Source organism: Sapajus apella, unplaced genomic scaffold (assembly GCF_009761245.1).
Source record: "Sapajus apella isolate SASKATOON/1434 unplaced genomic scaffold, GSC_monkey_1.0 scaffold3, whole genome shotgun sequence".
NCBI classification, from domain to species: domain Eukaryota; kingdom Metazoa; phylum Chordata; class Mammalia; order Primates; family Cebidae; genus Sapajus; species Sapajus apella.
In genome coordinates this window covers 57682103-57699175 of record NW_022436943.1, presented here as the reverse complement: position 1 = coordinate 57699175, position 17073 = coordinate 57682103, and the positions used below count along the sequence as shown (strand labels likewise).

Sequence of the window (17073 nt, the reverse complement as noted above, 5' to 3'; positions counted from 1 at the left end):
GGTAAACAGCAAGCAAGCATAGAAACTGAAGAGGCAGGCTTGAAATCCGACCTGAAGTTGACCTGGCCCTTCCTAGTCACAGCCAGCCACTCTTCTGCAAATAAAAATGCACAGAGCCTGTTGAATTTGCCTCAGGTTCGAGCAGCGCCAGGTAGGGAGGATGGGGCATTGGGTCAGGAGTGAGTATCCCACAGTGTGCTCAAAGAGCCCACCTGTCCTGGGATCCTGTGGGTGGGGAGTGTGGGCTGGGAGCCAGGACTTGTCTGCGAAATTCCCTGTGAGTTCTGGAGGCTGTCTCCTCTCCCAGCCACCGAAGAACCAGTGGTGCTGGCAGTGGGGACTTACTAAATAAATCACAGTCACTTACAGAGACTGGAAACCAGGGGTGTGACTCCCTGCCTCATTCTGAAGCAAACACCCCATATACCAAGACAGCCTGGGGTAGGAAGCTGGCAGACACTCACACCCCACCCCGTATTACACCTCTCTTCTGTTGTCACCATTGCACAAGGTGACGAGTGGCTCTGGAGCAGGAGTGTGGGTGTCTGCAAAGTGTCGTTCTCTGTTCATGTTTCCTGTAAAACTTACAGCAATGAATTTGCTGATGGTAACTGTATTAGTTTGTTTCCACGCTGCCGATAAAGACATACCCAAGACTGGGGAGAAAAAGAGGTTTAATTGGACTTACAGTTCCACATGGCTGGGGAGGTCTCAGAATCATGGTGGGAGGCAAAAGGCATTTCTTACACAGTGGCAGCAAGAGAAAAATGAGGAAGAAGCAAAAATGGAAACTCCTGATAAACCCATCAGATCTTGTGAGACTTATTTACTATCACGAGAATAGCACAGGAAAGACCAGCCCCCATGATCCAGTTACCTTCCCCTGGGTCCCTCCCACAATGTATGGGAATTCTGGGGGATACAATTCAAGTTGAGATTTGGGTGGGGACATAGCCAAACCACGTCAGTAACCGTGGTTGAAACTAACTGCAATTTAGTGAATCAAGGCCATGGTTTAGGGCAGCTTGGAGGGCTCTTGTGCATGTGCAGTGTGGGTTGGGCAGGGCAGCTTGTTTCTAAGCAGGTCACCATACAAACTGTTTTGTAGTGGTGAAGTCTCTGTTCCTAGAGTGATGCACAGGTAGTGTTGTAGACAGCGTTCCTTTGAGATGGCTGGGTGATAACTGCCTGATGATTAGAAATTGTACAGAAGGACCTCCCACCGTCCCATCTGCCCGTAAAGGCTTGGGGTTGCTGAATCTACATTAGAACTCAGACTTTCTGTCATGGTTCTTAGCATGTTGCTATATCATTGCCCAATAAATTTCTAACCTTTTTTTCTTTTTTGAGACAGAGTCTTGCTCTGTCGCCCAGGCTGGAGTGTAATGGCATGGTCTCAACTCACTGCAACCTTCACCTCCTGGGTTCAAGTGATTTTCCTGCCTCAGCCTTCCGAGTAGCTGGGATTACATGTGCATGCCACCACGCCCATAATTTTTGTATTTTTAGTAGAGGCGGGTTCCACCTTGTTGGCCAGGCTGGTTTGAACTCTTGACCTTGTTATCCACCTGCCTCAGCCTCCCAAAGTGCTAGGATTACAGGCGTGAGCCACTGCACCCGGCCAGAAATTTCTAATCTTAGTTGTTTTTGATAATACTAGCTGGGACATTATGTTGTATATTTATTTAATTTGCATGGTAGATAATAAAAGTCTTAAAAACAAAGCTAAATCTAAAACAAGATATTTTGAATTGAACGAACTGAAGTACTTCCAACATAGGAGGAGGGCTTTGTTCTTTGGGAGAATGTGGAGGTAGGGGTTTTCTTGCATCACCATCTCTGGAGAGCCATGGTTTCTGCTCCAGTTATATGGGTGCATGGGACGCTCTCATGGCCATCTGGAACCACCAGATGCTGAGAGCGGAGGTAGGGAGCTCTCCCCAAGGTTGCCTCTGACTACTAACATAATTTCATCTGGTTCTTAGGATTTCTAAATTTGGTGCCCATCAAGGTGACTGCCAAGAGCTGGGAGTGTGAGTAGCTGTGATGTATGGTTGAGAGAGTCTTTGCGTTGGTGTCCCAGATATGTTTTCAGAAGGCAGAGAAGATGAACATTGTTGGGATGTTTAATATGTTCCCGGGATTTTCCTAGTAATTGTGTCCTTTCTTCTTACAGCAATCTTTTGAGGTTCTTATTTATATTTTAGTTTTAGGAGTGATTTTAGGGAGATTAATCAATTGTCCAGAGTTCCACTGCAAGTGGTTAAATTGTGTGCTGCCCCAGCCTCCCTGACTCCGGAATGCTGCATGCCCATAGCCTCTCTGCAGTGGTTCCATTAACCAGCCCCTGAGCTGCTCAGGCCAGCGGTTTGTAGCGAGCTCACAGTATGACACAATGCAGCAGCCATGCGCAAGAGGGAGAACCCATACCCATCGACAGCTATGGAATTTGTAAAAGGAGGGGAAGCTGGAGGGGAGCATAGGCAGGAAAAAGTAGAAAAGTTTATAAAGTCAGTAATTCAGAGGAAACAAGAGACTATTGAAAAACACCTATTGAAAGTCCACGATACATGTGAGCTGAAGATGAGAAGTACCATGCCCTCAGAAAAGCATCCTCAGCATGACTTCTAGCTTGGGTCCCCGAGGCATTTCAGTGGAGAAAAGGCAACTTTGAAAAGTACAAAGGTGGGTCAGGTGAGGATATGGGGAAATTGGTGAACAACCAGGTCAAGTGGGAATGAGGACTTTGGTATCTAAAAGGAAGTGGGCAGAGTGAGGCTGTTGTTAAAATGTCTTTCTCTTTTACCCCATACCCTCCCTGCTTTCCACAAAGGAGTATTGAGCACCTGCTACACACCAGACCTAATGCTGGGGATGAGAAGCATGCAGTCGAGCGGCTGTGAGAGAGCTGGGTTCAGGGCTATGAGGAGCATGGCACAGGCAGGAGTGCAATGGAGAACCTGATGTTTCTCTGCATAAAGCACCTGCTTTCGTAAGGCAGAACCTCTGGCTGGCATCTGAGTCTCCATGCCAGTTCTCCTGCCTCACCTCCCACCCCCCACATACTGGGTGTTTTACCAGGAGTTATTTGCTACTCCCTAAATGCACCTGGCATTTGCCTCTGAGTAAGCATGCATGTTCTTTTTCTGTGGGACTCCTGTTCTTTCCACAGTGCCCCAGGCCTTGAGGGATCAGTTAGGTTCATCTCCAATGACCATTTCCAAGGCTATTCAGTGCAGTGCCTGGCACCATGGTTCCTGAATCAGTTGGAAAACTTGGTGTGGAAGCTTCTGAAGCTCTCAAGAATAGAATGCAATGTGCATGGACTGTGGATCCATGTTGCATGAGGCCCCAGAGAATTGAGGTTGCCCCTGAAAGCAGCTTTGGCTGCAGGTAGTTTACTTGAGTGGTAGTCCCAGGAAGCAGAGCTAGGGAGGGAGAAGAGTGGGACAGGGAAGGAGCAATGCCAAGGTCTTGTTAGTGGGGTCCCTGCTATATGTAGTGGGGATTTGATTCTCAAGAAGCTACCATGGACCAGGCACAGTAGCACACATTTATAATCTTAGCACTTTGGGAGGCTGAGGTGGGTGGATCATTTGAGGTCAGGAGTTTGAGACCAGTCTGGCTAACATGGTGAAACCCCATCTCTACTAAAAAAGTGAAAAATTAGCTGGGTGGGATGGTGTGCACCTGTAATCCCAGCTACTTGGGAGGCTGAGGCACGAGAATCACTTGAACCTGGGAGGTAGAGGTTGCAGTGAGCCGAGATTGTGCCATTGCACTCCAGCCTGGCAACCTGGACAACTAAATGAGATTCTCTCTCAAAAAGATGCTGCCATGGTGACTCTCAGAATTGTCAGCCTGGACAGTGTCCAGAGCATGCTTCCACCTTAGCCATATGGGCCATGGGATATGAGGAGAGTCCCGCTGTCCCTTGCTGAGGGGAGGACCAGAACCTGCACTCCGTGTGGATCTGAGGTGGGTGTGGTCCAATGGGTTGTAGGTGAGTAGTGTTCTGTCCGCTACTGTTTTGTCTCTTCCAGGTTTTTTTTTTTCTGTCTCTCATATTTTTCACCCCTTCTTTTCTCCCTGCAACCTCCTTACTCCTCTCTTCTTCCTTGTGTAATAGTTCCACCTCTCTGTATATGAGGGCCTTAGAATTTACAGATTTATACGTTGTTTGGTCTGACTTCCCATGTGGTTCAGAGTCTTTTCCACAGCACTTTCAGTGGTATCTGTGACTTCCTGGAAAACCCACTTCAGAAACATGTCTGAAAAACACCCTTTGCTTGGACAGCTCTAACTGTTGAGAGTTCCTTTCTCTGGTCTGAAATCTATTGCGGGGGACATCTACCCATTGGTCCTAGCTTCATCTTTTTGAACACAACAGAGCAAGTCTTTTTCGTTGTCTGGTTCCAGCCCTTTATATGCTGAAGGCCTACATTAGGCTTCATAAAATCACAAGAAGACATGGGCCCAACCTCCAAGAGGTCTCAGCATGGATAAGGCTTATCAACAGATAATTGCAAGCAGTGTGGGAAGTCCATCCATTGGTTCGGTGCTGTGTTTGTCTAAGGAGAATGGAGGAAGTAAGAAGGTGAAGGGCACAGAGTATCACAGAGTAGGGGAGATCTGAGCTGCCTTTTGGTTTGTCATTCAGACAAGCAGGAGTGTATGGATCAGAATGTTGTGCAGTGCATGGGTGTGTGCAAAGGTCCAGGGGCTGTAAACAGCACCGGGTGTTGGTCAACTTGTGGTTCAGCATTGATGGAGCCCAGAGGGGTGGGAGGTAAGTAGGTGAGGGTGTGTGCTGGCAAGTCATGGCCTTGATGGTACAGGGATAGAGGGAGAGGATTTATGGCAATTCCTGGAGGACTTTACCTAGCACTTTTTCCTAATGGAGATGGGAAGGAAGCCAATGGAGGGTTTTAAGCAGGCAAGTGACAGGATTAGATTTGGATTTTAAAACAATTCACTCTAGGGTCTAGGTGGACGATGGTTTGGAGAGTGTTAGTCAAGATACTGTTAGCAGAGGCACTGGTTGAAAATGAGTTGAACATTGAGAATGTTCTCTTGTGTAAAAACATGCCCAGGCACAGTGGTTCCAGGGCGGGTTCAGGGGCACATCTGTGCCAGGAAAGTCCCAGGATCCACCTCTCTCTTTGTGATGCCCTAGGCATTATCACGGTCTTTCACTCAGCCTCTCCTCACTGCTGCATGGCTGCCTCGGTTCTGGCAGTGGACATAGCAACACTCAGCTGAGGAAGAGAGGTGATACTTTCTTCATGAGGAAGGAAAACCACTCCTGGAAGACCCTGGACCCTTCTTTTCAGACCCCATTGGCCAGGCTTGGGTCCTGTAACCCTAGATGTTAGGATGCAGCTGCATTCCGAGTTCCTGGGGTGGGAGGTGGCATTACCCTCCAGGAGGGACAGGTGTTGGGAATGGGCAGGGTGGATACCAACAGTGTACATCCCAAAGCAGCCACAGGGAAGGGAACTCAAATCAGAGCTGTGGGAATGGTGAGGGGAGAGATGAGGTTCTTGTCCAGTCTTTTCTTCTCCACCAAGGCCAACTCAGGTATCTACTGGTTTTTAAAATGGCATGGTGCCAGACCTTAACCCACATCCGGGCACCCAGTTCTGCCATGTGTTCTTAACATGCGATGCCGAAAGCAGAGTCCAGATGCAGTCGATCTGGTGCAGAGCATGGAGGTCTCTTCAGCTGCTTCTTACTATAGCAGGTGAATGTAGTTTGGTTTCTGTTGATTCATGCTGTTAACCTGGGTTGGGCTTCTGGCAAGCTCTAATTCTCAGGTCTTTTTTTTAATGTGAACACATCTATTCCTGGCATATCACCCACGTATTGAATTGTATCCCATGGTGAATTGCGGTGTAGGAAAGTAAAACATCATTTTAAAGCAAAAAATTCTGTAATCTGTTGTTTCTACCTTTTTATAGCATTCAATATATTCTGCTATAGTTATTTATGTGTGTGTGTCACCCAGTATGTAGGTCACAAAAAGAACTTCTGTGACTCAGGCAATTTGTAGACCTTTTGAAATGTTTTTTATTATAGGCACTAAAAAGTAAAATAAAACAAAAACTGCTGTTAGGCATGATGCAAATCTAGCCTACAAAATGTAGGCACTGCCAGTGACTTTGTGATCACTTGTTTCCCTATTCTGCAGCTTTACAGGAGTCATCCTGTTCTTCAAGGGAGGGACGCATCTGATGGTCTTGACTTTTTCCCTTTAGCCTTAGAGAGTGATGCGCAGCTCTGTCTGATTCACGATCTCATCTATTCATGCTTTTCAGTTCAATGTTATATTTAATGCCGATGCTAGTTATATGATTAAGGACCTTTTCCAGTGAATTAAAGAACTTCCATAAAACCGTTTCACTAGGTCTTAAAAAATGGTCCAAGCACCTGGATTATGGGATAAACATCCGAAAAAGCTTCATAGAACCTAGAAAATTAGAATGTTTGTTTTGACCAGTCTGCCATTAGCCAAGTTTTTTTGTTGCCTCTTCTTGAGAGAGCTTTCCTTTAACCAGCCTGCCTCCCTAAGAAAGAATACTCCATTTTCTCTTTTCCCTTCAGGCATTCCTTGGTACCTTTACTTGGGGAGCTGCCTTCAGGCAGAGATGAATCACAGAAAACAGACTGACTGAATGGCCTCTGGCTGTCTGCCTTCGGTTGCTCCTGTTTCTGCCATATTGCTGCACGGTTCCTATCTCACCTCCTGGATAACCCCGCCTGGCAGCACTTTCCAGACCCCCCACCCTGCACCTCCACATCCCACCTCCCTTCCTTCATCCGTTTCCACACTCACGGCTGAGAAAGGCTTATGTGGAATTGTTCCCTGTGCATTTGTCATATGTTCTGAGGAAGTGATTTTTGGACAGGTTATTTCAGGTTTTGTGGCTCTGTTTCTAAGAAGGAGAAAACTCCTTTTCCTGCCTTCCCTATATTTCCTCCTCACTCAGGAGTCTCGAACAGTGTGCATCCAAGAGATGGCTCCTTTGTTCCTCACTTGGTTGTCGAAGCTTTTCTTAGCCCGCAGGCTAATGCCAAGGGTAGCCATGTGGAACTAGCTGCTGTTCTTTCTGTGGCTGACACGTTCCCTCTTCAGTGTATTTCAACATTTTTGAACCCGTTCAGTTTGCTCTCTGCAGCAGCGGCACTAATATAATCCAGCTGTTCCCGGCTTAGACACCTGTGGCTCTCCATGATGGCCTTCGAGAGGCAGCAGACAGGCCCCAGGCATTGTTTCCCTTTGCTCTTCCATTGTTTTGAGAAACTGTAGACTAGAGTCAGCCTTGAAAAATCAGAAAATTTCATGTAGGAAATCGATATTTCTAGTCTTGCTGTGAGCTGTCAGTAGATGTGACTCTGTCTTGCCACCCAGCAGGCTGGTCGTCTGTGGGAACCTGAGCCTCCTTTCCTTCCATCTTCTCCCACTCTTCAGGCCTGTCTCGTCTTCATGCACATCGATGTTTCACCCCCGGTTCCCCAAAGGAAGTTTCCAGACTTCTCATGGCCATTCGGGGCCCTCTGGGACCTAACTCTGACGCCCTCCCCTGGTTTAATTTCTGTCTCCTTGCTTCCTCATGAAGTGGTCACCACACAGGTTGCTTGGGCGCTGGTTTGCACCCCTCTGCTGTCTATCCCTAGATTGGAACACCATTTCCACCACACCCACTCCTTTGCCCTCATGCCCTTGCCTGTATTTCCCGACCATTGCTTCGCACATGCTTGCTTTTTATGTGCACCGAGGGTTTACCTCCCCTTGAAGTGGAGATTCTACCATGCTTTCCTGTAACTATCTCAGGTTGTTTCTCATTTCATTTGGTGCGTAGCAGACTGCCCTGGATTGCATGTGCTGTTTGCATGTCTGTCTCTCCCCTTGCACTGCAGGGCCTTTGAGGTCAGGGTCTGCACCTTATCACTCTTTTTGTCCACCGTGCCTGGTACACAGACAGTGGCTGCTAAGTGTAAGTAGAATAAGTGAATGATTTATTTCTTGGAATATACATCTTGGAGACCCTGTGTTCTCTACAGTGTTGTGTATTAATGATTCTGAAGTCCGCTTGGCCTCATGAGGACAAGACAAGAATCTATTTCTGTTTCACCCAACGGTGTGCGCCCGGGGCCTAGGTGATGGCCTGTGATGGGTAGCAGTGAACCTGTGCTGAATTGAGTGAAGGAGTGCAGTGCCGCTGAGGTACCTGTATGACTCAGTGGTCTGCATAGCATTGCAGACCACAGAGCTGTCTTTCCCTCACTGCCCCAGGAAGAGTCATGTTTACCCTTCAGCTCTGCCACTGATATAAAAGGATACCTTATGCATCTTGGTATTTGCTCCTTAGGTAACGAGTCTGACCTTGAACTAGAAAAGAAGTGTAAGGAAGATGACCGAGAAAAGGCCCCGAAAAGACCACGGTCACAGAAAACAGAGAAAGTCCAGAAGATCTCAGGAAAGGAGGCCGGACAGCTTTCTGGGGCGAAGAAACCCATCATAAGTGTGGTTTTAACTGCACATGAAGCTATTCCAGGTGACTGCACCAAGCGGGAAAGGACAAATCAAGACCCTTGGCAAGTCCATGCTGAGGGCAGCCTGATGTCAGTCTGAATCAGAGCATAGAGCTGGTGCATTGGTAGGGCTCCCCATTTCATCACCCACTAATTCCAGAGGATGATACCTACTTTCTGCCCAGGTGTTGTGGTTAATGGATAGAGGAGAATAGGGTAGCTATGAGGGCTGCTGCTCCTGCTGCTCCTGCGGCTCCTGCTGCTCCTGCTGCTCCTGCTGCTCCTGCGGCTCCTGCTGCGGTACCACAGTCCTGCTGTGCTGCGCCTGCTGCAGTAGTGGTTCCGGGAGCAGTTTGTTTTCTTTGTCCCCTCACCTAGCTCCTCTGCTGGGTGTGTGCCTTCCCCCTCAGCTCTCCGCAATGCTATCCTGAATGTGGGGGTGGCCCATTCAGCTACACCCATGCAGGCTGCTGCTCCAAAACCTGTGCTAATTCTGCCCACCTTCTGTTTTGTATTTTTTTTTAACCTCTGTACACATAGAAAAGACATAAACTGACATAGACACCCACTATTTCCATCTTCCAAAGAATTAGAGTTCTGTTCTCATCTTTTTTTTAAGATTAAGACAGTGGGAAATGTTCTAAGGGGGTATCCTGGGATGCTGCTGATCTTTTCGTATTTATAGAAGGAGTCACCAAATGTTTTATAATACTAGAAATTTCCATCTCCCTATTCTTTTACATGAAATAGATGGTGGATATGTGACACTATACGTGTGTGTGTGTGTGTGTGTGTGTGTGTGTGTGTGTGTGTGTATATATATATTTATTTATTTTTTTGATATGGAGTTTTGTTCTTGCCTCCTAGGCTAGAGTGCAGTGGTGTGATCTCAACTCACTACAACCGCCACCTCCCAGGTTCAAGTGATTCTCCTGCCTCAGCCTCCCGAGTAGCTGGGGTTTCAGGTGCCTGCCACCATGCCTGGCTAAGTTTTATGTTTTTAGTAGAGATGGAGTTTCTCCATATTCATCAGCCTGGTCTCAAACTCCTGACCTCAGGTGATTCACCTGCCTTGGCCTCCCAAAGTACTGGGGTTACAGGTGTGAGCCACCGTACCGGGCCTGACACTATATTTTTTAAAAAGGTCTCCTTTAGGGTAGGACCCTTAATAAAAAAGCAGTTTATAATAGTGGATTTCAAAGTATAATTTTTCTCCTATGCATTTGAGATGGTTGCTGTCAAATACAATTTGAAAATTAAGTTTAGGATGTTAAGGACAGCTGCAGCCTTTCAGTGCCTGTTTTCAGTGCTAAGAATAATTCATTTAAAATGAAAACTCTGACTAAATTCTCCTATACTTCACTGCAGACCAAGGTGGTCAGAGAACAGACCATATGAAATTGTGTGACTAGAAGAACTTTCTGGAAAGTTACTTTGTCTGCCCTACCCACTTCAGAACAGTAGTATTCTGGAATATAAGAAACCCAGAGAGAATTTCCTATTTTCAATGTTACTAGAGAAACTTTCTGCAATTTTCTAAAAATTAGTGGTAGTATTGTGGTATTTCTTTAAGCAAGGGTGAAAAGTATAATTAATTCCTTTGCAATTTCAGAAATGGGGTAAATTGGATCTTTTTCTTTAATGCAGTTGATACACGTAGGCACACACACACTGCTGTAAAAGGCCTTTGATCATTTAATTGTATAGAATTGCAGAAGTAAAGGTGACCCTTGAGATTTTCCAACTCAAACCCTTAATTTCATATGGTGGAAACAGGGATATTGAGGCAATGTCATATTTGGGACTGGACCCAGTTAGCTTAAATTTCTGTTGACAGTCTGTTCTACTGTTCCATACTATCTTGATGCAGCTTTAAATTTACTTAAAGTTTGACACAGGTGATCTTGTATAAAACCTTGCAAGTAACATATATATGTATATGAGTATGTGTGTGTATATATATGTATAGTTTTTAACCTAAGTGGATCAAGTGAAAATATATCTCAAGAGGACGTTTAGACAGCTTATTCAAAAGCCCGTCCTTACTTTCTCAAATGCATGCACTCTCACGCACACACAACACACACCCAAAGAATTTAAACGTGCCAGCTCAGTGAAAACTATCTTGCATGGGTATCATTCAGTATTGAAATACACTTCCAGGCACCATTCCCTCAGCTGCGATGGGATCAGTGGCCACTTTCGCTGCCTCTCAATCAGCAGTGCCTTTTGCATCAATCTCAGGTGCTACCAAGATTGTGCCAGTGGAGGCTGGGCCTCCTGAAACAGGAGCTGCAAGTTCTGAGACCACTTCAGCAGACCTGGTGCCTCGGCGTGGGTACCAGGAATACGCCATTCAGCAGACGCCTTACGAGCAACCAATGAAGTCAAGCAGGTAAAGTGTTTTTTTCTGTGTAACTTCAGCCAGAGGTTGAATGCGAGTGAGCTCCACAGAGTGCAGGAAGGATCAAGATGCTTGTTCATTTGGATTCTGCTTATACACTTACTTATAACAGATATAGACCCCTTGATTCAGTGGTAGAATTAACCCCTCCATTGCAGCCCTCAGTGTGCTGGCCGAGCCTCCAGTGTGTTACGTAGTGATATGCTTTTAGAACTGAGCACCAGTTAGCTTAATGAAGCCAGAGCATTTTACTTAAAGCAACCCGATTTTTAACTTTAATAAAAAGAAATAGAAACATGGTCTTAGTAAGGTTTTAGATTTTTATAGCTGCACTTATTACAACTTAAAAAATCTTTATTTCCTTCTCACTTTGAAAAGTAACATAAGTGTGTTGTAGAAGGCTCACAAATCCCATATGATGTAAAGTAACCTGGAGTTACTCTTTCTAGAGGTAACACCTTTTGATAGTTCGTGTGCCTCTGAAAGTTTTTTGAAATACATTAACATATATTGCTTTAATTTTGTTGGTTTTTTCAAATACTAAATACCAAAAGTATTCTTTTCAACTTTTTTAAAAAAGCTTATTACCCCTTGAAAGTCTGTCATTTTTAGTACATAGTTTAAAAAGCTGTGTTTGCTATTATGTGGACATATTTTAGTTTATGTAGCCAGTTTTTACCATTCAGGACAATGCAGTGATTAACATTTTGGTGCATACATCTTTTCATACTTCAAGACTTCCTGTGGAGTCAATTGCTAGAGTTGAAATTGCGACATCAAAGGATATGAGTGCCTAGTGCTTGACTGACATTAAAACTCTCTCCAGATACATTGGATCAGTTGACCACCCATAGCAAACCAGTGTGTTTCTCTACACTCCCCAAGTTGTCTGCCTCTAGCCTGTACCTGCTGAAGTCAGTTAACAAACTCTGATCCCCAGAGGTCTGAAAACATTTCTCCCAGCTGGAAGGAAAGACAAAGAAAATGCCAGTTGCCAATGGTTGTTCTCTGTTTCTGGAAGAAGAGAAATAGGATGTTCTTGAGTAGAGCATAAGATTTAGAATGAAACAGACCTAGTAGGCTCTAGACTATTCTACATGAGTTCAACTCAACAAATTGAGCACTTCTTGTGTGCTGGGCACTGGTGATATGACAAAGAATCAGCCAGATGCAGCCTCTGCCCTGATGAAGCTTACACTCCGTTGTAACTTGACACAGGTTAACTTTGCATCTGTCATTTGTTGCACAATTTTAAGACTAATAGAATCTTAGTTTAGTGATGAGAATAAGAGATAAAATATGCAAAGTGCTTGGCAATGTAGCGCTCTCATTCAGTTATATTATTATATCGTGTGGTATGCTTAATTAATTTGTAGCCTCAGTCCTCTGTTCTTGTAAATGTGAACAACTGAATTTATTGATGAAGTTGTAAAAATACTCATTCCTTTGGTGAATTCACAATAGAATTAAGTCTCTAAAGTCATTCTGTGTTTCAAGTCAGGTTGATTTGTAGACCTTAATTAATTATCTTCACAATATTTCAAGGTCTGTTGGGGAGGGGTTCAGCTAAATGGTAATCAAGTTACAGGTAAATACACTGAATATTTAATCAAGAGATCTGTGCTATATTTTTATTGTCATGTATTTTTAAAAAATATTTTATTGTGCAAATAATATAATAACTATGAAAGAGATGTTTTTGGGTAAGGATTTTACTTTGTAAAATTTGGATAGAAATAGAAACTTTTAGGTTATATGATTTTTCTCTCATAACAAATGATACAGACTTCTTATATCAAAAATTTTGGAAGTTCAGAAAACTGAGGGAAAAGGTCGTTTATGATCTTATTACCCAAAGATAACTATTTTTAAAGGTATCTCCTTCAAGTCTTTTTTCAGCATGTATAGTTTATAAGCTTATATTTGAGTTTATATTTTATATGTGATTTTGTATATCACTTTTTAAAACTTTTTTTTTCTTTTTTTTTTTTGAGACAGAGTCTCACTCTGTCACCCAGACTGGAGTGCAATGGCACAATCTTGGCTCACTGCAGCCTCTGACTCCCAGGTTCAAGCTATTCTCTTGCTTCAGCCTCCTGAGTAGCTGGGACTACAGGTGCATACCACCGCACCCAGATATTTTTCTTTTTTTTTGAATTTTCAGTAGAGATAGGGTTTCACTATGTTGGCCAGACTGGGGTCTCGAACTCCTGACCTCAAGTGATCCACCCACCTTGGACTCCCAAAATGCTGGGATTACAGGTGTGAGCCACTGGGCCCAGCCATCACTTTTTAAAACTTAATCACATTATACTTATATGCCTTTGTTACTCAAATTGACCACAAAGATTTTGCTTTATAGCAACATACCATAACTTCATGAGGATATAGTATAATCAACTCAACGCTGGAGCCAACAAGATCTTTTTAAAATGCCCATCTGATTGTTACCCTTTAAGTCTGTGCCTTGCTCTTAGGGGTACAGGAGGCTTCTAAGACTAGGCCTGCCACCTCTGAGCCTTGTCCACCTGCTGTGGTCTCCCATTTCTCTTGCTCCTGCCATCTGCTCCAGCCACCTGGGCCTCTTTTCACTTCCTTCATCTCTTCTTGCAGGTGTCCCTTCCCCTTCCTGGATGCCTTTCCTCCGCTTGCTTTGTTAATGCCTGTCTGTCCTTTAGCTTCCTGCTCAAATGTCCTGTCCTCAGGGAGGCCTTCCCTGTCCCTAGACCAAGTCAGTCTACCATGACTGGGCTCTTGGAGTGTCTGGCCCTTGTCCTTCTCACAGGGAGCCCAGTCGTCCTTGTCTGTTTACCTTTATGTTTAGTATGTAGGCTGGCCTGTGGCTCTTCCTGGAAGGTGAGCTCCAGAGAGCAGGACTGTGTTTGTTTTCGTTCCCTTTTGTATCCTCAGTACCTGGACCACTTTTTTAAGGGAATGAATAAGTGAAGAAAGATAAACATGCAGACAAACTAGTTCCCTATGTTGGTACCTTCGAACAGCTTCCCATTCCTAACTATTGTAGAAAATGAGCCATGAGCACCTTCATCTAAATTTTGTATTCTTTCTTTTGGATGAATTCCCAGAAGTGGAATAACCAGATTAAGAAGTCTGACCTTTTAAAGTTCTGCTGGATTTCTTTGTAAAATGCAGTGGTGAGAGTACCTCTGTCACTGAGGAGGCAGCATTTGGAGAAAATTGCCTTCAAGGAACTCGCATGGACATCGAAGCTCTGGCATCGGTTCAGTGTCGCAGTCAATGACTTGGGCTTGTGAGTCAGATGGAGGCTGTGTAGCATCCTTGTCAGACTCACTGCCCTCAAGGGTAACCAGGGCGCCGAGGGCTTTCCCAGGTAGCTGCCTCTTAATACAAAAAATCGGAGCAAAAGATTCTTATAAGATCATTTAGATCTTGCAGTAGAGGAGATATACAAATTCTTAATTTATTTATTTAATTAATGTTATGAATCCAGGTTTTCTTTCTTTGGCATTCTTTGTGCCAATAATATGTATCCCCTTCTGGAAATCTTTGTCATTTGAGAAAGATCCAAATTACTTTCCTTAAATTAGCCTTGGGCTTAGCATGCAGGCATACTAGTAACTTCCAAATTTAAATATTTTAATCACATCATGTGAATGGTACCCTCTGGTATTTATGGACTGCAATCCATTTAAATATTTTAAATTTAGAGACAAGGCAACCTGTGTTGATCAGACACAGTTGTTTGGATAGTTAGAGTGGGTACAGTTTAATGGTATCTAGTTAATAGCACTACATGCTTATTAGTATGTCTGAGCTTGTTTTTGGATAGCCTGGACACATTGTCCAGAGAGCAGTTAGGGCTGGAGGAAAAACCTCACTTGCCTCCTTAGACTCATCTGTCAGTGCCCGTGCCTGGTGCCTATTGTGGTACTTTGGTGACTGTCGTCTGCTGGTTTCAGAAACAAGTCTTGCCCATTCCAACAGCAATGGAAACCTCACAGGGGGAGCCTTCTTTGCGGTACTGTTACTCTGGGGCAGGGTCGCTGTATGACAGTGATTTGAGCGGGTAGAGAGAATGAGCATGAACGTGTAGGCTCTAGAGTGAGAGAATCTTCCTGGATTCAAGTCCTGGCTTTACCACTTAACCAATTGTACAACATGGGGCAAATACTCAGTTTTCTCACTGTAAAATGGGTATAATAATACATTTGGGCTTAAATACTTAGCATAGAGTTTGTCATACCACATATACTTAATAATTATTAGCAGTTATTATTACCATCTCATTCAGCACGCACATTACTGTATTGAAAGAGACAGAATTCATGAGGCAGGCGGACTGTAGGGTCCAGCCCTGCTAGGATTGTGGAGTGTCGCCTATTGTTGGTGCTGAGGCGCTGGATCTGAGAAATAAGGAGGCAAGACACCAAAGGACTGGATAAGAGCAGCTGGGCTGGGGGGGCCAACGCCACTTGCAAGCAGAGACAGGTGAGGCCCCGAGTGTCCAGGCTTGTCTGTATTTAATAGGTGTAGGTTGGGGGGAAGGGAGAGAGTGAGGTCATCTTAAGGACAGCGATAGGGTCAAGACAGTCACATGAGTGATAAGCAAGGGGTCCAACCCAATGAGGTCACCGAGACAAGAAGGTGGGCAGAACAAGGGGTTCAACCCCATGAGGTCACTGAGACAAGAAGGTGGGCAGAACAAGGGGCCCGCCCCCATGAGGTCACCGAGACAAGAAGGTGGGTAGAACAAGGGGCCCACCCCCATGAGGTCACTGAGGCAAGGAGGTGGGTACTGTGCAGCAAGGAGGGTGCAGTGTGCAACATCTCTTATCTAGGGGCAGGCAACGTCTAAGAATTTCTATAGGAGGATGCTGAGTCAGCACAGTAGCAACAGAGCTGACAGGGTATGCAGCCACCTAGGTGCGACTATACCAGAGGGTTTTAAGCCCTTGGACATATGTGGGATTGCCAGCCTGAGGCCAGCTTTCCACAAGAACTGGATGTAAGATACTACAACTCCCTTTCAGGAAGAGTGATTCTTGCTCCAAGCCTGCCATACAGCGGGTATCTTTATGATACTGAATGCTGCCGCCTGGGCCGACCTGCCACCTGCCGTGGAGTGCATGCCCTTTCAGGCAGTGGCACTACTGCCTAGGCCATTGATTCTTGTCCTGGTGTGGCTGTTTTTCTCTAGTTCATGCTCTACAATGTGTCTGCTCTAGACATTCCTCTGACTACAAACTAAGAAATGATTATCTGTGAAGACATTATATTAAAAAGGAAATAAATGAGCAGTAAGATATTCTTCAGGCACTAATTGTGTTGGGGGTCTGCTTAGCTCTCCTTCCTCGGTATCCAGAAGGGGGGTTACCCACAGCAGACCATGTTTTTATTCTTCACCACATACACAAAATCTAATGCAGTGCCTGAAACACATTGGCAGGTGTTAACAAATGGTGGCCATTTTTGAATAAATGAAATACACAGTTAATAAACAGCAGCCCTGTTTTCCCCATCTGAGTTCTAAACCAATCATGATGGAGGAGGAGGAGGAAGATGGAGAGCCGCACATCAGCTCTGTTACTGACAGAGCTGTGGGAGAGAACAGTGTGGTACAAGTTGGCAGGAGCCTTCTGTTACTGCCTGCAGAATGAGACAGTCCTTCTCTCCCACCTGCTGTCCTGGACCGCTCCGGCCAGGCTCACAGAGGGCCAGTTGGCTAAGTGCCCACTGTGTCCCATGCCCACTGTATCCCATGCTCGCACATCCTCACCAAAAACAGGCAGAGCTCAGCTCATGGCTTAGGTCCTGCTCTGAGGTCACATTGGTTCTCTTTCCTTGGGAAGGAGTAAGGATGTGGAGAAAGGCCAGGGATCTTTCGCTAATGGGTGGTCCTCACAAGGAAACTTGCAGAAAGGGAGAAAGAGTCACTCCCAACAGTGGTTGAGTGAATAGGCCAGTCTGGCTTACCCAATTTCTTGACAAGTTGGTTGCATCCAGTCTTACGCAGCAGACTGAATTCATTCCATTAAGACTAGTCCTGTTAAAATATTGCGGAATCCATGCAGGTCAGCTTGGGACACAGCTGGTTATTACTGTATGTGTTGTGGGCAGTGCACCCATCTTTCCCCTTCTGTGGGCAGTGCACCCAT

At 45.1% G+C, this 17073-nt stretch overlaps 1 protein-coding gene across 5 annotated transcripts in view; it reads left to right on the top strand.

The window, feature by feature from the left end:
• Positions 1-17073, top strand: part of ZFAT (zinc finger and AT-hook domain containing) — a 220908-nt gene that overhangs the window by 81796 nt on the left and 122039 nt on the right. For all 5 annotated transcript variants that reach the window (XM_032254175.1, XM_032254165.1, XM_032254180.1 and 2 more), the window contains 2 exons: positions 8373-8558; positions 10780-10930. In XM_032254175.1, the coding sequence (XP_032110066.1) occupies positions 8373-8558; positions 10780-10930 (337 nt within the window). The remainder of the gene's footprint in view (positions 1-8372; positions 8559-10779; positions 10931-17073) is intronic.